Source organism: Pseudozyma hubeiensis (genome assembly GCF_000403515.1).
Source record: "Pseudozyma hubeiensis SY62 DNA, scaffold: PHS35, whole genome shotgun sequence".
In the NCBI taxonomy this organism is placed as follows: Eukaryota; Fungi; Basidiomycota; class Ustilaginomycetes; order Ustilaginales; family Ustilaginaceae; genus Pseudozyma; species Pseudozyma hubeiensis.
The window spans coordinates 90,098-116,947 of record NW_012133817.1 but is presented as its reverse complement, the minus strand read 5'-3'; the positions used below and the strand labels follow the sequence as shown (position 1 = coordinate 116,947).

Genomic DNA, 26,850 nt, shown 5'->3' with positions numbered 1-26,850 from the left:
CCTGCCATGCTGATTGTTGGGGGGCAATAGCCTAGCAAACGGTGTTCAGGCGCGTTTCGACGCTTTCGAAGCATCTCCTTCTGCTCCCTTAGTAGCAGCGATCTCCTTCCAGAAAGGATCCTTCTTCTTCAGCGTAGCAGCCACCAAGGAGGCTTTCAACCTTTCCGCCGGGTTTTCGCTTTTGCTGCGTAGCTTCCGTCTGCTCGTGCTGGCTTGGTTCCACAGCGCTTTCTCCCTGTGGGCTGCCGTGGGGGTGAGCGTGGGGGTGAGTTCTTCAGCGAGCATCGTGTCGTCTCTCCACCCGATCCGTTCTTTCAACTGTATGTCCTTCTCCAGCTGACCGACTCGTTTCCTCTTGTCCTTCCTAAAGTCGCTCCTCAATCTCGAATTCGCTGCGTACGGATCTGAGCCTCTCCTCTCTGCTACATGCTGCAGCTCTTGCACGCGTTTCTGCCTCTGCTCTGCCAACCTCGTTTCCGCCTTCTCCTTGTCCAGCCTATCAAAAGCATCCTTCGGCTCAATCTCTTCTCCCTTCTTACTATCGTACACTGCAAAACCACCGTACTCCTCCGGATCCCAATCCTGCTGCTGCTTCCTGGCCCCACTTTCCACCACGTACTGTGCGTTTTTCGGATCGGTCCTGATCTCGATTCGACCCGAACACGAAGGACACTTGACAGCGAAGCTCCAGATCTTCGTAGAGAGGTATTCTCCAGCTTGCTGTTTCTCAGCGTTGAAGCGTAGACCTTGGGAAAGATGGGTGGAGCAGGAGAGGCAAAAGACGTTGAAGGGGATTTCGAAGCGTACGACGAGGATGCCGTGGGTGTGGAGGCGACGAGCGCGGGCGCCGAGAGGGTGGGTGGCGTTGAAGGGTGTGGTGCGGGGATCGGCGGTGGGGGGCCGGTAGCGACCCATGTTGAAGCCTTGCATGGCTGGCGATGGATGGTGAAGGGGTGATGGTGGTGATGGAAAGAAAAGGAAGGGGCCGATGCAGGGTCCAAATTTTTGGCAAAAAGTGGAGCGGAACTAGCCGAAAGATTTGTCGGATGGCGCGACGAGACCAACACTTTCATGTCACACTCACCTTGAAACATCACATCCAACATCACAAACTCAGCATCGACCTTCCCGCTGCGTGACAAGCTACGAGCCTGAAGCATCGGTCAGTCGGGCAGTCCCGCGCTCGAACAATGCGTAGCTTGGTCTTCCTACCACCACCCGCACTCACATCTTTCCCCTCCGGCTCATCGCATTCGACGCTGACAAGTGCTTTTACAATACCCAGCTCTCATCGATCCCACATCCCTCGAGTGATAGCGGACGAGACCCGGCCAGATCCACTGGCGAATGAGACGCTCGAAGAAGTTCCCGACTCGGTAGACCCTCACCTCGCAAATCCCATTTCGGATCATGAGGAGTCGGTTGCCACATCGGAGGTTCTCGATGCTCCAAAGGGTGTGCCTTGGGAGATCTTGCATGCGCATCTTCTTCCAACTGCACGTGACGCAATTAGAAAGGGCGAGGATGGCAGTGACGCCCAGAGGGATCGCAAGAGGGTGCGAATCAGAAGCCCCGTGCTCGTGATTGAAACGCCCGAACGACAACGTGCAAGCAGACAGCGTACGATTGTAATGCAAGATAGCGGTAGCGGCCATGATGGCAAGCAAGATAGTACCGGCGAGGATGCAAGTGCAGGCGACGATGTGGACAAAAGCCGTGTCATCGTTGAAGATGATAGCTTCGAGCAAATGGAGCAGCATGGTCAAGATGGTGACACTACAAGTAGCGTTGGTGCTTTATTTCCACCCGCAGTTCTGGCCGACGAAACGACGAATGCGAGCGACTCTCGACGTATTGCATCTGGAAATGATACGAGCGCAGCTTCACAGAACGCGCTTGATGCACAGCCGGACCTCAATGCTGTGCAGGACACCTCATTGCTCGCTGGCTTCTCTGCCTCTGGAGCAGCCTCCAGATCAGCGCCAGCGACATCTGTATCCCGCGACCGATTACTACTCTCAGCTCTAGCACCAACAGAGGCAGAGGACTCGAATTCAGCATCATCCCTCCTCGTCAAACCACCCATCCCGGCAGCAATACCCGCCCAAACCTGCCGATTCACGTTCTTCTCCAAACGTCCATCCCTCGCACCCACCTGCGTCACATCAGATGTAGGCCGTGACCAAGTCGAACTTCCTGCACCAAATCCAACTCAGCCGCATGTCGATGCCGCAAACCAGGCCGTCAACATCACCCAACCTGCTAAAGTCACTACGCACGAGCGCCTTGGCGAGTCGTCACTCCATCAGACCCTTCCAACGCTCAACGACTTCGCCGCATCCTTCGACTCGCACCCCTACCACCCTCACACTCTTCCCCCTGCAGACGAATCGCACTCGATCCAACCTCCGCCGACACTGCACTTCAACCTGGGCGGCATCACACCCGTCGCGCAGATCTTGGCGAACCCCATGCATTTCCTCACGCACGGCAGCGGTGGCGCCCCGAGAAGCGGGGTGGGAGGTGTCAGCTCCAAAATCAATCTCTTGGTTGTGGTCAAGGAAGTTGGTGAGGTGCAGAGTGTAAGAAATCGATTCCCGGTGGACGCTCCGCCACCTCGCAACCGTACCACCGCATTAAGGCCTAACAACAACCGATCCGAGATGCGCTCCGGCATGTCGAGCGCCTTCCGTGCAGCAGCAGCAGCGACAACCCACAAACCCGATACCCCTCACACTGACGGCAGAACCTTGCGCGCCACTCTGCTCGTCATGGACGGTCGCATATCGAGCATCCCGCGACTGGTGGATACGCAATCCCTTGGTGGCGAATGGAGCTTGATCGAGGAGGTGGAGGAGAGGAGTTTGTTCCAGGTCGTCTTGTGGGGGGATATGGTTCGACAGTGGATCGTTGGTGACCAAGAGGCAGATGGCAGCGACTCAATCCTGCGCAGCACATCCGCACCAGGTCAAGCAGCCTCAACCCTTACCCCAACCCCGTTACGCGCAGGGGACGTAATCTCTCTAACCAACCTCAACCTTTCCCGCTCCACCTCAATCCCGCAAAAACGTCTCGGCTCCCACCCCCACCCCTCGCACAAACCAACGCTCGTCGCCCACGCTTCGGGAATCAACTCCTCAGCCATCGAGCTATGCTACCGGACGCAGGTGGATACCAGCCGAGATGCAGGCAGAAACTTCGACAGCGCTGTTGAGGTGTTCGATTTGAGGTCCAGGCGGGTGGGCGAGTTGGGGCGGCTGTGGAAAGCTTCGAGGTGAGGATTTTGGAGGACGGGGGATGGACGCAGACGGGCATGAGAGGACTGGAGCAATGGAGAGGAGAGTGTTGATGCAATGGCTGAAGTGGGGGCTCAGTCCGCGTACACAGTCAAGGGATGGAAACGACTTCACAGGCAAGTAAGTGCCTTTGGGATTTCAGTCGACACAGGAGCAAGCGATGGAAGGTCAGAGGCAACTGCCTGGATTTGCGATTTCAATCGACAGTCCTTCGCCAATACACACGATAACGAGCAGAGACAACCGCATCGCCATCTTGCCTCACCACCAACTTCCAGCCTGAGGCGTCCCACCCTCACCCAGATCCACTACTCCGCTCGCTCCGTCAGTCCCACCGCCTCCACCACCACCGCTCAACAACCGTCCAAACTCACTATCCCTCCGGGCACCTCCCATCGCCCCGACCCCGCTGCTGCCCGGTCTACCTGTCGATCCGGGCGTAGCCGCCAGATCGAGCATCACGCTATCGTGACCATTCCCCAGATTGCTCGGCGTTCCGACTCCACCGGCAATGTCGATGGCAGCAAGCTCGTCGCCACCTCCAGCACCTGCGTTATTGGTGCTGTTGGAATCGCCCACGTTGTTGTTGTTGTTGTTGCTGCTGCCGCTGCCAGTGGTGGCGCTGCCAGGGAACCCGGATCCGAACGGGTTGTGGATGCCCGCAGCCGCAGCTACAGATGCAGTCGCGCCGAGGGGATTTTGCGCGAAGAACGCCGGGAACTTCTCGGCTGCCTGATGCACCGCGTACGCCAACGCCGGGTGTGCCGAGAACGCAGCCGACAGCGTCTGGATGTCTGTTTGTCCCGGCATTGCGACTGGCACCGGCGGCGAGGTGGCCGAGGTGGTCGATCCCGTGGGCGTGCTGTTGGAGCCAGACATGGAGGGTGGGCCGGAGGATTGATGCTGCTGCTGCTGCTGTTGCTGCTGAGGAGCCTGCTGTTGCGACCACGGTGTCCAACCAAAGTTCGCTTCCGGCGCAGAAGTGCCCGAGCCCGACATGGAAGCATCAGACGCCGCGACGGGTGGCTGTTGCATCGGAATGCCGGTCGAGAAGCGGTTGTGTGCAGAGGCGAAAGCGTCGTTGAGCTGATGTGCGATGTTCGCATCCATCTCGGATGCTCGGCCATTGTTGCTGTTGTTGTTGGCTGCCATGCCAAGCGACGGCCACCCGGATTTAGGGAAAGAGGCGGACCCTGGCGCCGACGCCGAAATAGCCGATGCACCCACACCTCTGCCATTGCCCTGAACGTCCGCTTGCAGCTGGAACGTCACCGAGTTGGATTTGGCTCTGCCGGGCCTGTCGATCGACATTGGTTCGTCGGACGTGGCAGCCGCAGCGTCGTCCGACGCCGTCGCTGCGCTTAGCGGCTGTGGCGACGTGCGTCGCGAGTTAGCCGCGGAAGCACGACCTCGCTTCTCGTCGTACCTCGAGCGCTTTTTGATCACGTCGGCACGCATCGTCACGGGACGGTGCTCGTTGTGCAGCTTGAGGTACAAACCACACGCATTGCAGACCGTGTGGCCGGCATCGTCCTTCCTCCACAGCGGCGTAGTGTAGGTCCCGCAATTGAAGCAAGACATCATATCCTCGCCACTCGGCGAGCCAGGGCGTGATGGCGATCCGGCTCTCGAACCGGGTGCAGACGCACCACCGGGTGTAGCCGAAGGAGTGACGTGACCCGAGTGCGAATGGCTGTGGTGGTTCTTGAGGCTCTTTGGTCGAGGTGTCTTGTGCAGTTTGAGGTAGAGTCCGCATGCGTTGCAAAGCAACAAGTCGTTCGGATCTCGACGCCAGAGCGGGGTGGATGTAGCGCCGCAGTTTGTGCATTGAGCCTGAGTAGGGTGTGCGCTTCCGGAGGGGAATGCGGCGCTGGGTGTGCTGCTCGCCGCAAGTGGGAATCCTTCGGGTTTCTTGTTAAGGTCTGGATTGATGGCTGTGAACGCGATCGACCCGGCGATGCTGCGACGCCCGCGACCTTTAGGTTTGGGCATGCCGTCGGGGCCGACGAGCGAGCTGTCCGTCGAGTGTCGCTTCATGGCTGCTTTCGAAGAGCCCGCACTCGTCGAAGGACCAGGGCTGGAGCCGGATCGGCCGATGTTGGCCAGCGTCGGGCGCAAAGTCGGAGAAGAAGGGGCCGAGAGCGAGTCTACGGGGCGGTCAGCGCCTACGAATGGACCGGCTTCCGGCCCCAGCAGTGGAGTGGTGGGCACCGACACGGAGGCACCTCGCGCGCCAAACATGGGAGGCTGCATTGTTCCAGCGTTGATGGTAGGAACGGAAGTGTCGATCTGGAGGTTGGTCCGAGGAGCATTTGCAACGCTGCCATAGCCGGACAGTGGGAGATGAGCGCCTTCTGGCAGGCTTTGGGACAGGTTCGTTCCGAAGAGCGACGAGTTCGAGTTGAGCCAATCGGATTGCTGCTGGGCATCGCTGCTCTGTCCGTTGCCAGCCCAGTTACCACTGCCGACGCTTCCATCTGGAGAAGGCTCCTTAGACTCGGGTCTGCTCGAGCTGTTCTGGATGTGAGTACGCTGCGTCTGCTCTGCCAGTTTGCGGAAGGTTCGAAGCTCCTCCGCCTTCTTCCTTGCGAGTTCGGAGGCAACCTTCTGCGGCTGAGGGTCGGTCTTCTTCCTTCTGATCTGCTTCAGCTTGGCTGGCCCTGTCGATTGTCGGCTTGGACCTGCTGAGGCGGAAGTCGCGGCATTTGCGTGAGGAGCCGCTGTCAGATCGGTCAAGTTTTGATCGAAAGGAGCGTTGAAGTTGGGCAGATCACCCACGGGCAGACCCAAGTCGGATAGGTCCATCTGTACATCCTCCATACTTCCAAGCCCTGCGAGGAGGCTGTCGAGAGGAGCATTGAGATCGATGTGGTGGTTGAGCAAGAGGTCGCGTTCCGCCGCTTCAATGTCCTCGATCCTGTAACCGCCCGAGGGATTGCCCATGTCGCCGCTCAAACCTGCGCTGGCCATGATTTGGTCAAAGGTGGCGGCGGTGTCGAGCATGCTGGTGTCGCCCTGCGCGTCGGATCCTAACTCGATTGCATCACTGCGTGTGTCGTTGCTGGAGCTCTGAGGCGAAAGGGTGAGTGGGAACTTGTTGATGGTGCCTACGGGACCGTTCTGACGCTGTGCCTGCGCGTATTCCTTGGATGCGTCCTTGTTGCCGACGGTGGTCTGTTTGAAGTTGACGCTTGGATCGAGCGCAAAGGTATACTGCATGTCCTTCATGGTGGTCTGCTTGTTAAGTCCATTGCTGCGGAACTTGCCCTGAAGCTTGGCGACAGCGAGGGCGCGGAGCTTCTGGCGCTCGACGGCTTTCTTACGAAGCGCCTCGCCCGAGTCTGTTTTGCGGAAGGGAGGAGCGGTGAGCTCGCCGATGGCACGACCCCTGTCGCGGTCGAGCTTCTCGCCTGTGCTTTTGGAGAGCTTCTTGAAATCGCGTCTGCTCTTGACGTCGTCATTCTCAACCATGAGATCGTGAAGGTACCATAGTCTCCAGCTGAGATTTTCGAGACGTTGACCCTGCTCGAGATGCGCGGCGACCTTGGTGCAGACCCTCCAGGTGCGTGTAAGCGACTCTTCATCGTGGAGGTTGGAAAAGGGACTGAAGGACTTGTTGCCTTTGACTTTGAGCAGGAGAGGAGCCATGGTGATACGCTCCGTCAAGCAAGCTTGACACGCCAGCCGCCTCTGAAGGCGTGTACGGAAGGCCGCTGCTGAGCAGGCGGAAGGACGAGGTGCGAGCTGGAAGCCGGAATCGAATGTCGCTGCTCGGCGATCGGATGCGTGCCGTGCAGAAGCAGCTAGCGGGAGCTATCGAGGATCATGCGGCGGTACGGATGCAGATTTGACCTGACTTATTGAATGAGCTGCGACAGTGGGAGCGGAAGGTCTTGCGACACCAAGTGCGCGAACTAAGTTCCTGGCAGAGTGTCACAGAGGCAAGGAGAAACGGTTGCGCTGTGGGGTCGACAAGCTGTGGCGGGTCCCGCACACGTCGAGGCTCTTCGTTGATTGAATTTGGATGTGACTGTAGCAAGGTAGGCCCTGCTATGGTTTCGGCCCCTGACTCGGATGCTCCGTCTGAGCTAGAGGTTGAGTTAAGCGTTTGGCCTAGAGTGCTTGTGGACAGAGAGACCGAGACGAGACGCAGCAACGTTGTCGGAAGAGTTTCCGATGACTACGTCGCCACTCGTGACGCAACTCGAGGTCGAGGGAATGTATCGATGTTGAGGTGGATGGCGGGATGTGTTGCGCTGTCAATGATGGTGGTATCTGCTCAAGAAACAGCAGAAGCTCCAAACGAACGAAGGGGAGGCCACAAACGCAGAAGCTTTGCTCGCTCTGAAGGTTGAGAGCGTCGATGACGAGACGATTGAGAGCGGAGGGAATGGTGGTGTGCCAGAGAACGGTGTAAGACGAGGATTGCCCATCGACCAAACCTCGAAGAAGCGGCGGCATGCAGGGCCGAAGACTACAAGGGCGTAGCGAAGCGACCCAGTTGCCAAAAGTCCAGGGCGCAGAAAAAAGCCACACAAAGAGTTGCACGACTCGCCGGTGCCTCAGCGCAACAGGAGAGAGAAAATTTGACCCGTCAATGCAGCCCAGCTTCGCGAGAATTAAAATAAAATGACATATAGCAAAACAAAAACTCATCGAACTGCCCCAACAGCAGGAAAGCGCAATGTGTGGTGGGGGAAAAAATGCAATCCACCATCTTGAAAGCACACGCGAAGAGTAAAATCGACTTGCAAGCGAGGCTGCAGCAGGATCACGAGCTGTCGGGGCAAAGGAAACGAGGCAAAAGATTGCCGCGCAAGGCTGCGAGACCTGCTGCCGATGGATGGCCACCTGTATCCACTTTCCTCAGCTTTGCCTGCCACTCGAACTGCAAAAGCAAGCTGCGATGGTACCAAGACGATGGACCGGTTGCATATTCGGGAAGGAGAGAATGAAGACGACCTTCGAAGCAGTGAGTGAGACGGGGTCGGGGAGTCAAAGTCGGGAGCAATGCGGAGCGTCAGTGCAGTCGGCGTGGCAGGGGGACAGACACTAGAGTTCGACCGTGGCTGTTGCGTCTGCGTTGAGAGAGCCGAAGTCGGAGACACGGAAACGCCAGACTCTCATGCAAGCCCGAACCATATCTGCAGCCCGCCGCACAGATGGAGAACGAATTCCTGTCCGTCAATGCTCCCACGCCTTTTGATCATGCTGCCCAAGGCCCCGCAAACAACCAAAGGCTTGGATGGCGGGATCAATCCCGTAACTGCATTGGTACGTACCCTTGGCAGGTTCCGCAGGTCACAACCACTTGCAGCCTGACTCGACTACAGTATCCGCTCAGGGTCTGTCTGCAACGCCGTAAGCGAGGCTTTCCAGCGAGGGTCTCTCTTTCTTGCTGAAATTTCCGTTTGTTGCCTCTACAAATGAAACACAAGACGGCTTCTCCGAACAAACACCAGAATTTGACCGAGAATTCTCCATACCCCTCGTGCTCCCACATCATGGATCCATGTTTGCAGCGCGGGGCACACCACCTCGCTCTCCTTTCGGTCCCACGTCAAATCCATACATACTTCCGCCTTTCTTCTGCTTGTGGGGCACAACACTCGCTCCACCTTCAATTGCCAATCTATGCAGAGCTTCTATCATCCATACCGTTGCCCTTTGCTCCTGTCACAGACCCGCTTATCACCATAGTCGGTGCAGCGACGCCGATCAATATCGTTCAACCCATCGTCCGATCAACATTCTCTCACCACCTCCAATGTAACTCTCACTAACCACCGTATACCTGACCTCCTCCACATTCCCTCCCCAGACCCCGTACACCTGCTCTACCGACCCGGGCAGCAGCCTACACCTCCTCGTCCTCCTCCCCACCCACCCGTGCCCTTCCAACTGAATCTCCACCTGCACCTCGTACAGATCCGAAAAGTTCCTCACCGTAAACTCCACCTTCTCCCCCTTCACCTCCACCCCGACCACCACCGGATCATCCTCCCTCCCCAGCCCACTAACGATGTTCTGCATCACACTCGCCTTCTCCCTCAACGTCTCCGCGTACAAACTTCGAACCTGATTGCCTTCCTTCGCCGTCGAAGGGTGTGTGATCTCTCGAATGGCGCTTCGACCCGGTCCGGGCGTTAGATCGTATACTGTGATGCACCCTTGCCTGCTGCCGGTTGAGAAGGAGACCGCAACGTCGAGAGTGCGGGCTTGAAACAGGGTGAAGCACGCTGTTCTGTCGCGTGAGGCGATCGTGGAGAAGGCGAGGGATAGTGTTCGTTGACGGAAGAGTTTCCGTGCCTCGACGTAGGTCGAAGCTTCCACCGGATGAGATGGGGATGTGGAGGAGAAGCGTTTAGTTGTTCGATGTATCGTTGTGTCGGCAGGTGGTGGTCGACGAACATCGCGACTCAAAAGCAGGTCTTGCAACTTGGTCGCTGTATACTCCTCCCCCTTCCCTTGCTTCGAATCGAAAGCTATACGTACGCGACCCCTCCACACCTGCAGCGGCGCAATCACAACCTCCTCCTCCGGATTTTCGCCAACGATCTTCCAACTCGGACTGAGCATCGTTATCCCCTCCAGCCGCATCTCCTCCGTGCTCAGCATGTTGCTCGCTTCCACCCACACCTCTTGCTCGCACTTTGCGTCTCGCGTGGGTCGCGTCGAGACGTTGATCTGCAGCGCAGCTGAGACGCTCGTGTGGAGCGCCATTCGCGAGAGGTACGTTTCCCCATCGGCGGAGGAGAACGATATCAGCCAGGAGAGACGTACCTCGCCCGTTCGAACGGGTCGAACCACCAGCGTTGCTTCGTACTCCTCTCCTGGTGAAAGCGGCATTTGCCCATCGGTGTCGATGATGTACTGCGGTGCTGCTGGACCGAGGTGATTCGGCAGCGTGAGCTCTCCATCCGCCCCACCGACAGCACTAGATTTGAGAAGAAAAGCTGCTGCCTCCGGCTGATCGCACAGCGCACGCAAATCCTCCACCTCTCCCTCCCCCTCGTTCTTCAGCACCACCTTCAACCGCACCTCTTCTCCGCAGTACATCTGCAGCGGCACATCCACCACCTTCGCCGTCAGCGTCGGTCTCGCACCGTGCACCGACACGGCCAAGCTGAGATCGGGTCCGTAGACCACCGAAGTGCGCTGCTCTTTGGTCTTGTTGAGTCGTCGCCCTTTCTTGTCGAGACGCTGGTTGAAGTGGAGCGTGTCTTCGAGGCGGAACGTGATGCTGGCTACGCGGAGGGTTTTGGTCTCGGTTTTGACGCGGAGGGCCACTTGCACTCGACGAGATTGGAACGGTGCGAGGACGATGCGGCCTGCGTCGTCGATTTCCAAGTCGGCATCTGGCAGAACTTGGGCACCGCTCTGGGTGGAAGACTCGTCCACGCTGAGCAGAGGTCGGATCTCGTCGATGGCCAGACCGATGCCAAGCGGATTGCGTACTTCGACGTCGAGCCAGAACGTCTGGTTGATGGGTACCTGCCTCGCCTGCGTCGACGTCTGACCCGTCGGCCTCTTGCGTCGCCTCTTCGTCCCATCCGCCAGCGTCCGCTCCCCCAGCCCGTGATCCACCAGATCCTGCTCCAGCCTCTCCCACACAGCATCGTCCACCGTCGAGGTCGCCGACGCGCTCGACTCGGGTACAAACCGCAACACTGCGCCCGCCACATCAAACATCGCAAACGGCAATGCCAACACCTTCCCCTCCTTGCCACCCGCATCCGCCCGCCCAGAGTACTTGTAGGCAGTCTGAACGTCCTGCAGAAACCGCTCGTGTTCGACGCTCGAGTTCGCGCTCGGCCGGATCAACCGAGCCAGATGTGCAACAGCCGCATCCGAGTCGCCCTCGTTGTAAGCCTGCATGCCCAACTCGTGCTCGATGTGGTTCTCGATCAGCGCCCACCCTTTCGCGCGATAGACGACGGCGGCTTGAGCGTAGCACCTCAACGAGAGGATCTTCTGCCCGCAAGCCTGGTACCTGTGAGCGGCTGTTACCAAATGCAGCGCAAATTTTCGCAACGACGGTTTCGGTCTCATCTGAAGACACGACAGCGCAGCTTGCTCGAGCAGCAACGGAGCAAGCACCTCCTCCGACCGCTGAGACATGCGCAACAACCCCGCCGGTGCAGGCCGCAGATATCCCAGCATCCGATACGCTTCGTAGTACAGCAGAGTCGCTCGCAGCGCATGGTTCTCCTCCACCGGAGCCGGAACGTGGCTGGCGCGGCTGGGAGAGCGGAAATCGTACTCGTAGCACGCCTGCGCCAGGTAGCTGTCGACGTCGATGGGGGCGCTCCGCGAGGTGTACATGATCATCAGGTGCGAGAGCCCAAACATCTCGGTGGCGCCTGCTGCGTGACGGCTCGCCTTGTCGCCGGCGAAATCCTTGCGTCCAAGGTCGTACATCGACGCGGCGAGTTTGTAGTCCCGGATGGTGAAGGCGAAGTCGGCCAGTCGGCGGGTCTGTGCTTCGATCGAGGTGTGGGGGTAGAAGTCGTGTTGGGGATCGTAGCCTCCCGAGGTGGCGATGCCGGTCGGAGCGGCGGATCCGCTCTTGTCGGCGTTTGATCCCCCACCGACGGTGACGCCGCCGAACAGCTTTCGCGATGCGCCGAAGAAGCGGTTGGTCAAGCCTTTGCGCGAGTTGGCGAGGTGATCGCCCATGTGCTGAACATACCTCTCCATGAAAGGCACGATAGACTGAGCGGTCAGCTCGCGGATGAAGCCCTTGATGCGTTTCACGTCTTCCACGTCGAGCAGCTTCGCCACGCTCGGGTCCACCGAGGGGACAGAGGGGCTTGCCATCACCGGCGACGTCGGCGTCGACGGCAAGTACGGCGACCAAAGCGCAGCCAACTCAGCAGGCGCCGCAGCCCGTTCGCCCGAAGCGCTGTTGATGGCCAAGAGGCAGCAATGCAACCCGTACGTCTTTTTTATCTGTTCCAAGATCTCTTTGGAGCCGGTCAGATCCTCTCCCGAGGTGCGCACGTCGTGGATGAGAACGTAGTACTTGAGCGTATCCGGGTTGATGTAAGGATGAGCTGGGAAGGGCGAAGCTTGGGAGGATGCTTCGTAGAGCTTTGCAAAGTCGTTCATGGGATCAGGCGAAGCAGAAGACACTGCCAAAAGCACTGCAACGGGGTGCCCAAACGATTCGTGCTTTGCTATGGTCCTCTGGCCAAAGACGAGCTGCTGGACGGCGGCAAACCATGGTGCGATCTCCTCGAGCGAACCTCGTTGCAATTTGATCAGCGTTTCATCCAAGGCGTGACGCTGGTCCTCTTTTCGATCGTCGTCCTCTTCCAGCTTTGCGGGTGGCTCAGATTGCCGATTCGAGGACACTGTCCGTGGGACCTGAGCATCCCACCTCTTGATGTTGGAAGCGATCAGATGATTCACCCGATCCAGGAGCTCCTCATGAGACTGACCGACAGCGGACGGTCTCGGTGCAGCTTGTGACTGCGACAAGCCGATAGCGCGTGCAGCGTCCGGATTGAAGAGCGCGTACGGATCGAAGCGCAGCGGGAACTGATCGCAGACACGTGTCTCGAGCTGCGAGGTGCGCACCGAGAGTCGCTCGACCGAAAACTCGAACGGCCGCAAGAGTGTGGGCAGATCCGGAATGCCGTTGAGCTGAACGACGCGGTCGACGTCGGGGCTCGACAGCACGACCACGCGCGGCGACAGAGCCGCATGAATGCGCAGGTCGCTCATCGTAGGTGTCGTGCAGCAATGCTGGTAAGGGGAAGCGGCGGCCTCTTGCTCGACTTGAGGCGGTATGATCGAAATGAGCGGGAGGTGCGGCTGTTCTAGCTCGACATGATTGTGGTGGAATCAGGAGTCCGTAGATGGTGAACAGGAGGCCGTGATGCTTGCTTGTGCCGCGGCTGATGTTGAAAATAGGCAGCTAGGGTATGTTCGATGGCGCCGACGGCGATGGTGGAGAGCGAGAAGAATGGAGAGCCGGCTGTTCAGGGTCTCACAGAACCTTACCGCTCTCCACTTTTTCTGGCCTTGAACACGCTTCAGAATTCGCGCTTCCTGTGATCCGTGCACACGTCACACCTCTCAAAGATCGCGGCCTCGACCATCTCACACATCCTCGACATCTTGACCAGCGGTGATGCGCACACGCGAACACAGCACGACCAAACGGACAGACAAAGATCTATGTGGGTTATGCTTCCGTAATGTAAAGGCTTTTGCTCCTGGAGACGCGCTCCCTCAGCGAATACCTTTGGATCGCAGACGAGCGAAATGCAAAGCTTGCTCCTGCGTTTTTTGCTCCTCTTCCTCCTCCACCAGACGGATCGCTTCGACGGACCGCAGCACCAACTTGACCGCTTCAGCATCGATGCCTTGATCGAAGCTTGCCTCCAGCTGCTCCAGCACCACCTGCTGCGTGTCCGCAGCCGTGTCGGGTGCAAAATCCACCTCGAGTGTCCCGTCGTCGGCTTGGTAGACCGATGTGCCGGCCACCGAGGCCAGCAAACGATCCTCACGAGCGTCGCTCAAGACCCCTTCGGGAGTCGCAGCTATTGTCAAGGGGATCTCGTCTTGGCTCGCGCTGCGGTTCGCAGTCGTGGTCGTCTCGGCTCGCTCGACCAAGCTGCGAAGCTTGTTCTTGAGCGCCTCGCCGCCCAGGCCGTTGATCAGATCGCGGATCTTGCCGGCCGAGCTCTTGGACTGCCACTGCGTCCACAGCATCTGCTTCTGGTTGTTGGTCAGTCCGCCCACTTGACCCATCTCTCCGCCGGCGTAGAGCCCGGAATCGTGCAAAGGTAGATGCGCCTCCGCACCGGCGTCGGCGTCCCAGAATTTTTTGCTTCCCTTGCCAGCCTTGGCCCACTTCCCATTCTTGGGAGCCAAGAGCGGATGCGCCTCGGTGGTGAACACGTACTCGTCGAGCGAGATGAGTTCGGGCGGAGAGAAGAGCAGGTAGTAGTACTTGAACGTCTCGGCAAACGTAAAGCTCTCCATGCTGTCGGACCAGCCGGCGGGGGTGCGCGTGACGTCCCAGATGGCGCTGAAGCCGACGTCGGTCATGCAGTGTGTCACCCACGACGCGAACATCTGCCAGCCGCGCTCTTGCCACTCTGGATCGCCCGTGATCCTCCACATGTACATGACGGACTCAATCGTCTCGGGTCGGTTGAGGTAGCTGGTCTGTACGCTTCTGACGCCCACGATAGGGTTGCCGCGAGGCTTGCCTCGTCGCGATGTGCCGTCGGAGAGGCTGGTGAGCTCGAAGCGATCATCGTCGTCGTTGGTGTAGAAGATCAGATTCTCGGGCCCGATACCGGTGGTGGAGCTGTTGTACGCCCACCAGCAGGTGGCCGAGATGCCGTTGGCGAGCTCGATATCGTCACGACGTTCAGTCAGGAGACGTGAACCCAAGCCGAGCATACCTCCACTGAAGCAGGCCAGGTGTTCGAGCTTGGCGATGTATTTTGAGCCAGAGATTTCGCCGACGGTCATGAGGCTGACTCCGGGTACAGTGTCGACGCGCGAGATGAGCAGCTTTTTTGCCCCCTCGATGGCAGCCGAGTACATGCGACTGTACTGCTGCAGGCGTCCACCGAGAAGCTGATGCTCTTTGATAAGATATTCGTAGTACGAGTCGGCCATGCCGCCAAAGCTGACGGTACCGTAGGCGAGATTGCGCTCCGGATAGAGTTGAGTTGGGAAGAGGGACTCCATGCGGCCAGCGGCGGTCATGTTGTGGTCGAGCCAGTCTGTGTTGCGTTGGACGCGGTCAAAGTAGGTGCGGTTTCCCGTCACCTGCCAGAGCCGTGTGAACTCGAGGAGCAAGCTGCCAACCTCTGCGAGAACGACACTGCCCTGTTGCTGTGGTCGCGTGTAAGGGTACTGCGGGTCCTCGGTCATCCTGATGCGGCCGTTCGGCACGCCAGTCACGGTATCGAAGGCTGGAAGGATGAGCTGCGCCAGCTCTTCGGCCCGATCACGCATGAGGATGTCCCCGCTAAGATCGTACGCCGATAGGAAGCCGCCGAGATAACGAATGGCGGTCTCAAAGACCGGGATCTTGCCGTCTGCGGAACCGTAAGCGCTGCGTGAGCCGCCGACGAGGCGGAAATCGATGTCGCGCACGTGCTGGCGTGCCAGGTCGTACTCCTCGGGTAGTCCCATGACGAGCAGGGTATCGAGAGCATCAACAATGCTGGCTCCCCAGCCGTTGAACGGGTCGTCGGCTGACCTCGAGACGGGTCTGAGCTCGTCGTGACCCCACGCATGCTTCTTGTAGCCCTCCCAGGCGTGGATGAATGCGTTGCGTACCATCTTTTGACGATGGGCAATGAGCTCATCGCGTGCCGGATCGTTGCGACGACCCGAGTGACGCGAAGGATCCTCAAAGGGGTGCTGCACTTTGGCGAGAGGCCTTGCTGGCTGTGACAATTCGTCCAGCGGCGGTTTCCAGCCCGTCCAAGGAGCGGTGCGCCACTCGGGCTCCAGGGGCTGCTTGGCTGGCGCGTCAGCGTCGCCTGCTTCGGTGGTGGAACGGTCGACCCAGACCCGCGTGGACCAAATTTCAGGCGAGATGGTGGGTGCTTTGAGAGGCGCGGGAGGAGGTTGGTGGACAGGCTCCTTGTTGAGGACACTCTCGAGGTACGTAGGAAGCTCGCCACGGTGAGGATTGGTAGCCTTGTAGAGCGTGTCCTGCGATTGTGGCGCGCCATGCAAGCCGCCATCTTGGCTCAATGGTGGAGGGAACGAGTCGGGGCCCAGCAGCTTGTCCAGGACAGGTGCAGCGCTGTCGCTGGAAGATGGGTACCAGGAGTCGGGCGACTCGGCGGAAGGTCCAAACCATTTGGGTGGCTTGATCGATGGGAAACCTTCTTCGCGGAACTTTTTGACAGGCTCCATATCCATCACTACCGGCCCGACGAGCAGAATCTGTACCGAGACGATGAGGGCAACCAGCACGAAGATGACAAATGCCTTGTGCTTGGCGATCCACGATACCAGGTGGGACGAGGTTGGTGGGCCTACTTGCCTCCTCGTGTTGAGGGGCAAATAGGAGGCGGTGGGTGTGCTGCCAAACATATCGCCGTCTTTGGTATGAGAGCTATCTGTGGCAAGTCTGCTGCGCTGCGAATGAGGCGGATCCGCTGCGTCGATGTGATAGTGGAGCGGGGTGCTTCTTGCGGCGGCGGTCTTGCGCAAACGAAGCGTCGAGTCGTGCACGAGGGATTCTACAATGCCTGCATTCGAGTCGGGGGTCGTGTGTGGCGAAGCGTCGGGGATTGATATGGTCGAGGGTGATCGCAAGGGGGAGACCGAGCTGCGCGGAGACGGCGAGGAAACGGGTCGGCGGTCGTTCGAGGATGAACTCAGCTTTGCATACGACGACGCATTCAGCCGGCTACCTGTAGAGTCGGGATCGGATAGATCGTCGGATCGAGTGTCGAGGAGGAGGTCAGACGGAAGCAGCGATGTGGCTCGATCCGGAAGGGGTGTCTGTGAAGTCGAAGAATCTACAGCGCCCGATGCTGGAACGGAAGGACCGTGTTGGTCTCGCTCGTCAACGTGAGAGATGCGTGGAGGATGAGGAGAAGATGAGGCCTGCTCTTGTCCGTTTGCAAGGGATTGCTCTGGCAATGCCATCAAGGCGAAAAGGAAGGTGGACAACGGGATCAGAAGGCGAAGGAGAAGATCCAGAGCCCTCAAGAAAAGTCAAAGCCCGAAGACGAGTGCAGGAACCTAGCTGCTACGACTGCTGTATGCAGGAGCGATGAAGGGGACGAGCGATTGCTTGGCACAAACAGTTGTTCCACGCGTGTGCCTGTGCGTGGTCGAGCGGAACCTGGCTGCAATGCGGCATGTCTTAGCCTGCAGAGACCGGCGTTTGTCAGTCTCGTTCGACACGGCGCTATCTGATGAATTAGTTAGGTTATTCCGCCTTGTTGGCACGGGAGCTTTGAGAGAGACATTTTTTTATTTATGCTTGAGATTTCCCGTCCCGCCTCTTCGGTTCGAGAGCAGGACCTTGGATGTGATTGCAGGTCCCGCTTCGAAGAGCTGCCTGATTCAACTCCTACAAGTCGTCTTACTGTTGTATTAGCCGATCTCGCTTCTTCTTGATCCTGGCTCATAAGGCGCCAATCAAGTGCAAGCCTTACCTAGCCACGTCCGTTCAAGATCAATTCTGTCACCTAGCAAACACACACGACACACTCTCCTCCATCGACACCATCACAGCGCAGAAAATATGATCGCGAACGTCTGAATTACAATACGGACACAATGAGCGAGGCGGTCCGCTCTAATCGAGACAAAAATAAGGAAACAACCAGCTAGAGACTACGGTAACGACGAAATAAACTGTACGGGACATTGGTGTCCAAACGCTGACGAAGCTTGTGATAGTAGCTCGCCAACGTTGGACGGGGTATATGAGACGAGAAGGAGAGGTGACGAATGCTTTTTATTATAGCCCCGCCTCAGAAGAAGGGCTGAGGATGAGGCTGGCCATGCGATTGCATCTGCGACGAGTGCATCGGGCCAGAAGGAGCGAAAGCGCCATGCTCGTTGTGAGCGTTGTGCGTGTTGTCGTTGAACATGAATGCCGACGATTGCGACGCTTCCGGTTGACGGTACTGGACGTTCCACCAGTTGGTCGGATCCGCCGCCGCCTGCCAATCCATTCCGGCGTGCGCGGCTTGGTGCGGCTGTGCCGACAAAGCGTGGCCGCCGTGGCTCGACCCGGGCTCCGACGAGCTCAGCATCGACGCTGCACCCGCCTCGTGTCGATTCGCCTGCTGGTGCGAATTTTGAGGACCAAACCATTGATCGATCCTCTCGCGCAGCAGGAAAGCGCGCTCAGGCAGGCTCGACGGTCCGCTTTCGGACCATTGCGAAGCCGTAGAAGGTCGCGCCGTCGCTGCGCCAGCCCATGCGTCAATCGACTCGGCGATCGATGAGCGATGGTCTCCCGGCGACGCGTCCATACCTCGAGCAAAGTCGAATGCGCCCGACATGTCATCCGAAGAGTTGCTGTCGAGCGACATTGTCAGCGAAGGTCCAGTCGCATGGCCGACCACAGCGCCGAACCCGGTCTCGTCCGAGCCGGTGCTGCCGGCAGCGATGAGATGCGATGACCACATGAGCGGGTCCACATGACCATCCGCGCTCGACGCTCCGGCCTCGGACATCCACTTGGACAGGAGCATCGACTCGCTCTCGTCCTCGGCATCGCGCGCCAGCAGATCGCCTGCCAGCTTCTCGATGGCATCCTTGCACTTGGCGCCGATCGGCGTGATGCGGCCCATATCGATGAGCAAGCGCACGCAAGTCTGCAACATGCTCACCCACTCGCGCGCCTCTTCGCCGCTCGGCTCATCCAGCAGCGATACCAGCGGCACGAGCGCGCTCTGCGTCAGGAAGTAGATGGCGTGCCATGCCATGGCCTGGTTGTGCGGATGCGAATCCCAGAAACTCGAGATGGACTCGATGTTGCTGCTCGCCATCCTTCGGCACAAAGCGATCGCCTGCTTGACCGCCGGGCGCAGTGCCGGTCGCGGCTCGCCTCGAGAGCGAGCGGCAGCAGCGGCTACCGCGTTCGAGAGCAGGAAAGGACGGAACATGACCATGCGGAAGTTGTTGCACCTCCACCGCAGCCGCGCCGAAGCCACCGAGAACGACGCCGGGCGAGGTCCGGCATAGCTCTCATCCATGTATTCTGGTAGGCTGTCGACGAACTCTTCCGTTCTGAGGTCAAATGCGCGCACCTCCTCGATCGAGGGATTGGATCCGCGCATGAGTCTAGCTTGCAATGGCATGCTGATCTCGGACGCAAACTTGGCGTGAAGGGCGAGCGTCGAGCTGATGGTGGCCTCCGACACTGCAGCAGGCAGATCCTCCGACGTCGGAGACATGGCCGTCTCGTCGACGTTCTGGGGTGGAGCCACGTCCGCGTTGATCGAGAGCAGAGCGTTGGGACGAGCCATGCTCACGCACGTATCCGCCTCCATGGTGAAGAGCGTGTACCACAGACGACGGCCAAACTCGCGATCAAATGCGGGCATATCGCGGGCCTGGAGGGCAGACTCGGAGTAGAGACCCATCGAGATGGCCATGCGCAGCGCACTGCCGAGCACCATCCAGGCGGCGGCGAAGTGGTTCTTCTTTTGACAGTAGCTGGCCATCAAGGTGAGTGCCTGCACCGAGACGATCTCGGCCTTGTCGAAGAGGACAGCACTGTAGAGCTGCTTGGCACGCTCGTAGAAGAGGGTGTCGAGGTCCACCTCTTCCGCCGAGGTTCTGCGCTCGAGCGCGCCGAGGGCAAACACCATGTTGACCAGCATGGGCCATGCGGCCGACTGAGGAGGGCACAAGGTGCCTTGAAGCTGGGCGCGGAAGGTGGCGGGGTGGAGGATGGGGTAAGAGGGAAGGTGGTATTCGAAGAACGACTCGAGGAGCTCGGCGGCGAAGCGCTGACTGTCTGAATCCCAGCTGGCGAAAATGACGTTGTCGGGCAAGGTGGCTGCGTTGCGGTGATCGGCCGGCATCGACGACGACGTGGCGCGAGCGAGGCCCTCACAAGAGACTTCGAGGTTGGTGGTCGAGCTGGCAACAGCGTCGTGTCCAGCGATGGAAGAAATGTCAGTGGCGCCGGTCTTCCTGCCGAGACTCAACTGCGATGCGATTTGAAGGGCAGCGTTGCAGCTGGTGAGGCTGACAAAGTTGCCTCCGCCAAGAGCGTCGACGTCCTGGGTGGGATTGGTGGCGGCGACGTCGGCGGACTCCTTCTCAGCAGACTCAGAGACGGCATTGAGATAGTCGTCGTTGTCTTGGTCTTGGTCATCATCGAAGCCGCTGCTGGAAGCGCGAGGACGTTTCTTGGAGGGCGAAGATGGTTTGACGTGGGCAAAGCCGCAGACCTGCGCAGTGTCCTCGCCGGTCAAGGAGCGGTTGGACAAGTAAGGCTGAGTGTGTCGACGCGTCGGTGCGCCGGGAAAGTCGACAGGCTTGTTGGAGGATTTGTTGAGTTCGGCGATCTTCCTCTTGGCCTCCTCGAGCTGTGCTTCGAGGGAGCTGACGTACTGGCGGGTGATGGGCGAGCGCTTGGGTGGATCGACGTATGCACACGACTTGGTGCGGCTGTGGGTGATGCAACGGCCGCAGAAGGGGAGTCCGCCGTCGCAACGCATCTTGCGCGACTTGCACTCTGTACAGGCGCGAGCAACCTTGGCGCGGCCATCGCTGGTGCCAGGCTTGTTAAGCTCGCTGGGGTGGACATTGTCGAAGCCGGTGTTGCTGTAAGGGAGGAACGCAAACTGGCCGGACTGAGGCTCGTTGAGGTTGACGTGGACGGGGCCAGGGCCGAAGCCAGGCTGGTTTTCTGCTTTGATGAAACCCATGTTGAGAGCAAGACGGTGAAGACGAGATGAAGGTGGATGGGTTTGGGCAGAGGATATGAGAAGCGCGGACTAGGCTTTAAGTGGGAGATGGGACGCGAGATGGTGAGCAAGGCCGAGCGTTGCGGGGTCGATACGATGACAAGAGGTAGGTGAAGCGAACCGATTCCGCGGAAGAGAGACAGAGTTGATCGAGGTGCTCTATACCTGCTGTGGGCAGACTGTACGCGCCATGGATAAGGCTCAAGGTGTATGGATAAGACCTCGCAGAGCAAGTCTAAGGACTATGCGAAGGATTCTATGACGTGATCTGGATTGTCGATGGTCGAGAGTGGCTAGGAACCTCAGCGTAGGCCGACGGTCGAATCTAGAAGCTGGTGGCAGCGATGCTCTGAGGCTGGTGGGTGAGGATGTAGAGCGTTGATCGATGTCGCCTTGGGCTCTGGTGGGTGGCAGCAAGCTTGGTGCAGGATCAGAATATGCGGAGCACTGTACGATGGTATGCGACGAAGAAGATCTACGACGATGATCAGGAGGACGAAGGGGTGTTGGTGAGAAGAGGATCGTGTGGATAGGATGTGAGGTAGGATGAGGGGATGGCAAGATAGGAAGAAGTGACACGACGGACGCGGCGCAAGGCAGGCAGGGTCACGACGAGAACGACAAGAGAGGCTGTCAAGGCGTGCTTCTAGACCATATCGAACGTATTCAGCAGGCGGACAGTAGACAGTCTCGCTTTAGTCTCAGCAGCACCGGCGACGGCAGTGGGAGGCGTCGAAGAACCCGGACTGCCATCGCGCCTGCAGTCAGCCGCACAGAGATTGGCGAGAAAGGGCTCACCAGCAGAGGCAGAGATAAGTGAGCAAGCGAGAGAGAGAATGGGTGGGCGAGCATACAGCCAACAGATAACGGACAAAGCTCGGCGGGCACTGCAGCAGCGGGCAAGGCGGGACAGGTTTGGGTGAAAGTCCAGGTCGAGCGGGACAGAAGAGGAGGCAGAAAGAGCGCGGAAGATTAGGGTTAGAAAATGGTGCAAGAATTGCATCGGAGGACGAGTGCACTGCCTGACTTGCTCCTGCCAGACAGCCAGCAGCAGGATAAATGAAAGCGCGATAGGACTCGGCAAAAGCGAAGCAGGCGAAACCGAGAGCACCAAAGAAGGCAGGTTCCGGGGAAAAGAGTGGGCTAAAGAGCCTTCGTTTGTTTTAGGGGAGAGAAGGCGCAGAACGAAGGCGTGGTCGTAGGGTCTGTCGGTGGCTTGCTTGTTCGCTTGAGGCTATCATCTGCAGTCAGTCTGCAGTGTCATGGCCGCACCAATCAACGGTTGCAAAGATACTGGAAAGGTGCAGGAACGAAGCACTGTTTCACTGTGTCGTGGGCTCGACTCGCCAGTTAGGCATAATCGCCCAGCGATTATTATAGTTCAGTGCCCTGAAAGGCTTGTTTTCTTCCTTTTTTCATCTTTTTTCCCTGTTCGCTCGTCACACGAGCTGAAAACCGATGTCAAGATGGGAGGCAGAGCGGCAAGAACCGGTAAAGCTAGCCGTCAACCATCAATTCGAAACCCTTATCACGCAAGGGTTGCAGCTCGATTGATTGTTCTTGTTTTTGTATTCCAGGCGACGAAAGGATGATGAGACCGAGCTCGCAACAGTCGCCATGCTCAGGCTGTAAGACATCCATCAGATCGACACTGATCCTCACCATCTCAATGCGACGTCGAGAGCGTCAAGGCGAAACAAGCAATCCACGGAAAACGAAGTCCTTCTCTGGTTTGGCTGTCTTCTCAACGGCACGATGTCGACTGCGTCAAGGGAAAAGGGCTCGATGCCAGTCTTCTTCTTATCGCTCTACGTCCAACTCTGAAGCCCAACCGCGAGGCACTTTCTTTTGTTTTTGTCGATAATCAAATAAGAAAAGATTTGCCACGCGTGCTCTTAGCGTGGTCTTGGTAGGGTTGGGATGATAACGTGACGAGGCACCCCGGCTGCACAACCAGGTCAGATCATGAGAACAAGGGTCTTTCAGTCCTTCCTTTAGACTCGTCGGAAGTTGAAAATCCTTTTTACGCGATCGAGGGTGCGCACAAGATGCGAGGAAGAAGAGCTCATCTCCCAGCTAACTTAGTGCGCATTATTGGCTTGGATCATGAAGCTCACCTGCTCCCTGTTCGCGTTCAGCTTGTCACAGCAGCGCGAGGGAAGCTCTGAACATGATTGAGAGCAAGTTCGTCATACAGGCATCGTTCAGATCGCAATCGTTGCGTCGCACGACAGGCCAATCGCTGAACAGACCTGCGAGTCATTCGCGAAACAGAAAAAAAAAACTTTGAGTTGACCGACGGATAGGAAGTCTCGAATCTCATTGCATTCAGAGCACAGGGTCTCACAACATTGTGGGTAGCACGAACCTCGATGCGCGCACTGACGGCGACCGCAATCGAAGGGCAAGCGATTCGTGCGTACTTGCTGTATGATCCAGACTCGCCCTGAGGGACGTCTGGGAACGTTAGCTATTGCTGCCAGCGACAAGCCGTCGGATTCGATATGCGCACCGCGTAATGGTACAGGGTCCTCGTACATCGCCTGCCTCTCAACAGGGTCCATTCATTCAGCGATCTCGTTCTGGCAGTCCTCGATTCCAAAGCTCGCTGTGGTAGCGTAGGTACGGAAGAGCTCAACCGAGGGGAAGTCTTGGCGAACGGTCTGGGAGCACACGAGTGAACGCGGTATCGTAACTTGCGCTAGCTCGCGCCTGACAAAAAGGAAGCACGCGGTTGGTGCTCGGCCAGAAAGGCTCACAGACGCTGATCAGCTGCGTTACCACGATGTTGACAGGGTGGACGAGACGCCAGCGGGACCTTCACCGAAATAGATACACAACGCGCGGAGATGTCCGAGGTCGGTGACAATGGCAACGTCGAATGGAATTCGGAATTGCTGGTCTGCCACTAAGCGAGGGCCGGGTAGCGACCTGACGGCTTACGAATCGCCAGCCGAGACGCTAGGCGAGGGATGATTGCATGGTTGGCTTACTTTCTTCTTCGGTCAGTGTGAGCCTTGCCCCGCCGCGACCACTGTACTGTGTCGCCAACGTTGGTCGGATTCTTTGCAGTCATGATTGGGTGGGCGAACAACAATGGCAATCCAAATACCGTCCGATGGCACGACGCCAGAAAGCCGACAGTCGAAGCTCCGAGCAACTGAAATCCCAGAAGGGCCCACTCGGATAGCCTCATTGCACAGAGATTGCGAGAGCGCAGGCGACAAGCTACGTTGGCAACCTTGGAAGACCTGCGATGCCGGCCTCTCGGCCCTTTCGCCGACCATGTCGCTAACTGTCCTCTTGCGCCTAATGCGCAGAGTCCAAAACGCACCTCGAAGAAGACCCGCCACTTTGTCGAAACAACGCCTCTTCGTATGCTTGAGCCGATTGCAAGGAGGATTGCGGGGAAAATCACGTCGATGGAGTCCGCGAATTGCGAGAACGAAACAAGGATGATGACGATTTGAATCTGCGCGAGATGCGGGGTCTCAAGACCTGATACAGTCAACGCGGCTTTGATGGACAGAACGGCTTCTGGTTCTTGCGGCCCCCACCAACTGCGCTCTCCACGGCAGTACTGTGTTGTGTGGCTAATCCTGGAACAACATGTTGTACCCTGGAGTGCCTTTTGCCGCTAGCCGCCCCACTTTGTGCGACACCTGGCCAAAAGGCAATTCGAGCAGAAGCATCATTCTCCTCACGCCAAGGATACCGTGACGACATGCTCGGCAGAACCATCGCAATAAGCACCTTAACTTACACTGTTGCTTATCGGCGGCATTGCGTACATGAACCAGGATGCCGCGGCGCTCTTTTACCGCAGCCCCAATCAGACTCCTTGCATCTCGTGTCGGCTGTGTAGGCTCAGACGCAACTTTGTCTACGTCCCGATGCTTCGGATAATGTCGTCCACCCGAGCGGTTGCAGCCACAATCACAATCACAATCCCATCGGAAGACTCGATTTTTTGATTCGGGTTTGCGGTCTCTGCGACGTGTGCGATCGTACAGGCAAACGAAGCATGCATCAAACTAAAAGGGACCCTCCGGATCAATCTTTTTGGCATCGACAACTCTCGGGTCGAGTGAGGGATGCGATTCGCGATGCTGGTGGAGTATGTTGCAGATGGCAAGCACCTGGGCTGGGGCCATCTCGTCATCCGGTTCGACTTTGTAATCAGGACCGAGTGCGGATACAACCCCCTCCCATACGCTTCCGACCCTCTCCGTTGGGAGTCGCATTGCCTCTGCCAGGTACTTGATAAACCTGCTCGTGTTGAAAGACTTGTCAGTGTCCATGTGCTTGAAACGGCTCAGCGTATTGGCCGACCTTGCATTGGCATAGTCAGGGTCCCAGTCTGGCAGGTCCAGGTCGCGACGAGGATCGTAAGAATTGCCAATCTTGTCCCACTCTTCGTCTGTGAACTGCTGGCAAACATGCTCCAAGCAGCGGCAGTTGGCGCACTTATTCTGGTCAGAGGTCTTGAAGTTCTCGTCAGGACCCAAGCAAGTGATCTTGAGATCGAAACACTTCTGGCAGGGTCGATCGTTGGTATTGTGCTCCTTCCTCATTGCAGTGAGGCGAAGGTGAACCTGAGTCCGGAAGACCAGCTTGCGTTGCTTGACGTTGGGTCCCCTTGTGACAACGTCGGGATAGTGCAGAGAGTCTACCATCGCGTTGGGCTGCCATACGTCCGGGTGGGTCCAGACATAGTGGCGTACCTCGCGCGTTGGATCGCCTTTCCTGTCACCCGACAGACGTTGAGCCTCCCTTCTAGCAGCTGCAGCAGCCTCGGCAGCCTGGGCAGCCAATTCAGCCTCCTCTTCCGGAGTATACTGGCTCTCGGGCCAGCCGGCAAGAGTCTTGATGCGTACGATTCTGCCATCGTCAAGTAAGTGTCCAACCACGACATGGCTTCGCTTCTCCTTGCTTGTTTCTTCTTCCTCATAGAGGAGCTTAAGCTCGGCAGCTTCTCCTTCCGCGGAAGGGGCCATAGGAACAGGAACTCCATCTGCACCCACCCTGTATGGCCTGAGTCCAGCTCCGTGGCTATCTTCAGCATGCTGGTGAGCAGCTCGCTTTGACGAAGAGGCTGCAGGCGGGAGGAGGGACTCATCGCCGTGTCCGTCGTCAGACGTAGCCCAATATCGCTTTGGCATGATGGACTGAGCACACCAACTAAAGGACAACGGCCGAAGTTGGTCAGTCGAGGAAGGAAGCGTTGAGTCGCTATGGTGATGGCAGGCGGATGAATCGGTGGGCTGTGTGGATGAAGCAAGGAGAGGAGCGGACTGATGGTGAGCAACGGTATAAGCCCTTGTTAAGAGCTGCACGATGCTGATGGTACTTACTTGAATCGATCCGTTGATGATGATTGAGGTTGACGATGGTGTTGGAAGTGGTGCGGTGGAGTGAAGAGAGGATGCGGAACGGCGCGAGGATGTACAGAGGAGGCGAGTGCGGCTGGGAAAGGTGGCAGGCTGTACCGCACAAAGCGCGGAAGGCTTCGGGTTCCGCGCAGCAGTCTCTCGCAAATGAAGTCGACAGGATGTCGCTCACTTCCTGAAGTCACACTTCAAGGTTGGCGTTCTCGTTGCTTCTTTGTTCACGTCACGGTGACCAAGTCCGTTTCATGGTACTGTTACGTTCGTACACAGCTCACTTCAACACCCTTTGTGCAGCCCATAACTTGGCTGATACGATGCTTGAGCTCGCGCCGAAACTGATCGCAGAGTCCAGAAACAACAAGCAAAAGAGGCTCGAGGTGCGATCCGAAGTACTCTCGCAGCCAGGAACACAACTCGCCGACCGCCTTCCTTCCCTCTGGATGCGGTCGCTGCTCGGAGTGGTCGCGCGGCGAACGAGTCGTGGAAAATATGCCCAGAGTCTCTTCTTGTGAACATCGAGCCAGGCTCCAAATTGTAGCCGATTGAATGTCAATGGCTAAGCGAGAGGGTCCGATTGACATATACTGCTCTGCTGAGCCAAAACATCCGCCAGAAAATATACTCGTGCTGCTACCTTGAACGTTTCATTTTTTGAGCCGCTCTCAAACAGCTGCCATAGCGTGCTCTACACGTTTAGCATCAACCTGATGAACTTCTGAACGAGCATTC

The 26,850-nt window shown here is 58.0% G+C and overlaps 6 protein-coding genes across 6 annotated transcripts; 2 read left to right on the top strand and 4 right to left on the bottom strand.

The window, feature by feature from the left end:
- Positions 1 to 45: 45 nt before the first annotated feature.
- Positions 46 to 930, bottom strand: PHSY_003412 (hypothetical protein; the record flags this gene model as incomplete). The annotated part of the gene is made up of 1 exon (XM_012334032.1): positions 46 to 930. One exon carries the CDS (start codon positions 928 to 930, stop codon positions 46 to 48), a length of 885 nt encoding a protein of 294 aa, XP_012189422.1.
- Positions 931 to 1,190: 260 nt separating this feature from the next.
- Positions 1,191 to 3,278, top strand: PHSY_003411 (hypothetical protein; the record flags this gene model as incomplete). Its single annotated transcript, XM_012334031.1, has 1 exon — positions 1,191 to 3,278. One exon carries the CDS (start codon positions 1,191 to 1,193, stop codon positions 3,276 to 3,278), a length of 2,088 nt encoding a protein of 695 aa, XP_012189421.1.
- Positions 3,279 to 3,464: 186 nt separating this feature from the next.
- Positions 3,465 to 16,937, bottom strand: PHSY_003410 (glycoside hydrolase; the record flags this gene model as incomplete). The annotated part of the gene is made up of 5 exons (XM_012334030.1): positions 3,465 to 3,505; positions 3,722 to 7,109; positions 8,210 to 8,374; positions 9,243 to 13,078; positions 13,547 to 16,937. The coding sequence occupies 5 exons, from the start codon at positions 16,935 to 16,937 to the stop codon at positions 3,465 to 3,467; spliced, it is 10,821 nt and encodes a 3,606-aa protein (XP_012189420.1).
- An 836-nt stretch (positions 16,938 to 17,773) lies between these two features.
- Positions 17,774 to 20,692, bottom strand: PHSY_003409 (C6 transcription factor; the record flags this gene model as incomplete). Its single annotated transcript, XM_012334029.1, has 1 exon — positions 17,774 to 20,692. The coding sequence occupies one exon, from the start codon at positions 20,690 to 20,692 to the stop codon at positions 17,774 to 17,776; it is 2,919 nt and encodes a 972-aa protein (XP_012189419.1).
- Positions 20,693 to 20,779: 87 nt separating this feature from the next.
- On the top strand, positions 20,780 to 22,595 carry PHSY_003408 (hypothetical protein; the record flags this gene model as incomplete). The annotated part of the gene is made up of 2 exons (XM_012334028.1): positions 20,780 to 20,837; positions 22,309 to 22,595. The coding sequence occupies 2 exons, from the start codon at positions 20,780 to 20,782 to the stop codon at positions 22,593 to 22,595; spliced, it is 345 nt and encodes a 114-aa protein (XP_012189418.1).
- A 700-nt stretch (positions 22,596 to 23,295) lies between these two features.
- Positions 23,296 to 25,893, bottom strand: PHSY_003407 (hypothetical protein; the record flags this gene model as incomplete). Its single annotated transcript, XM_012334027.1, has 5 exons — positions 23,296 to 23,443; positions 23,725 to 23,891; positions 24,066 to 24,229; positions 24,495 to 24,765; positions 24,871 to 25,893. The coding sequence occupies 5 exons, from the start codon at positions 25,891 to 25,893 to the stop codon at positions 23,296 to 23,298; spliced, it is 1,773 nt and encodes a 590-aa protein (XP_012189417.1).
- Positions 25,894 to 26,850: the final 957 nt, after the last annotated feature.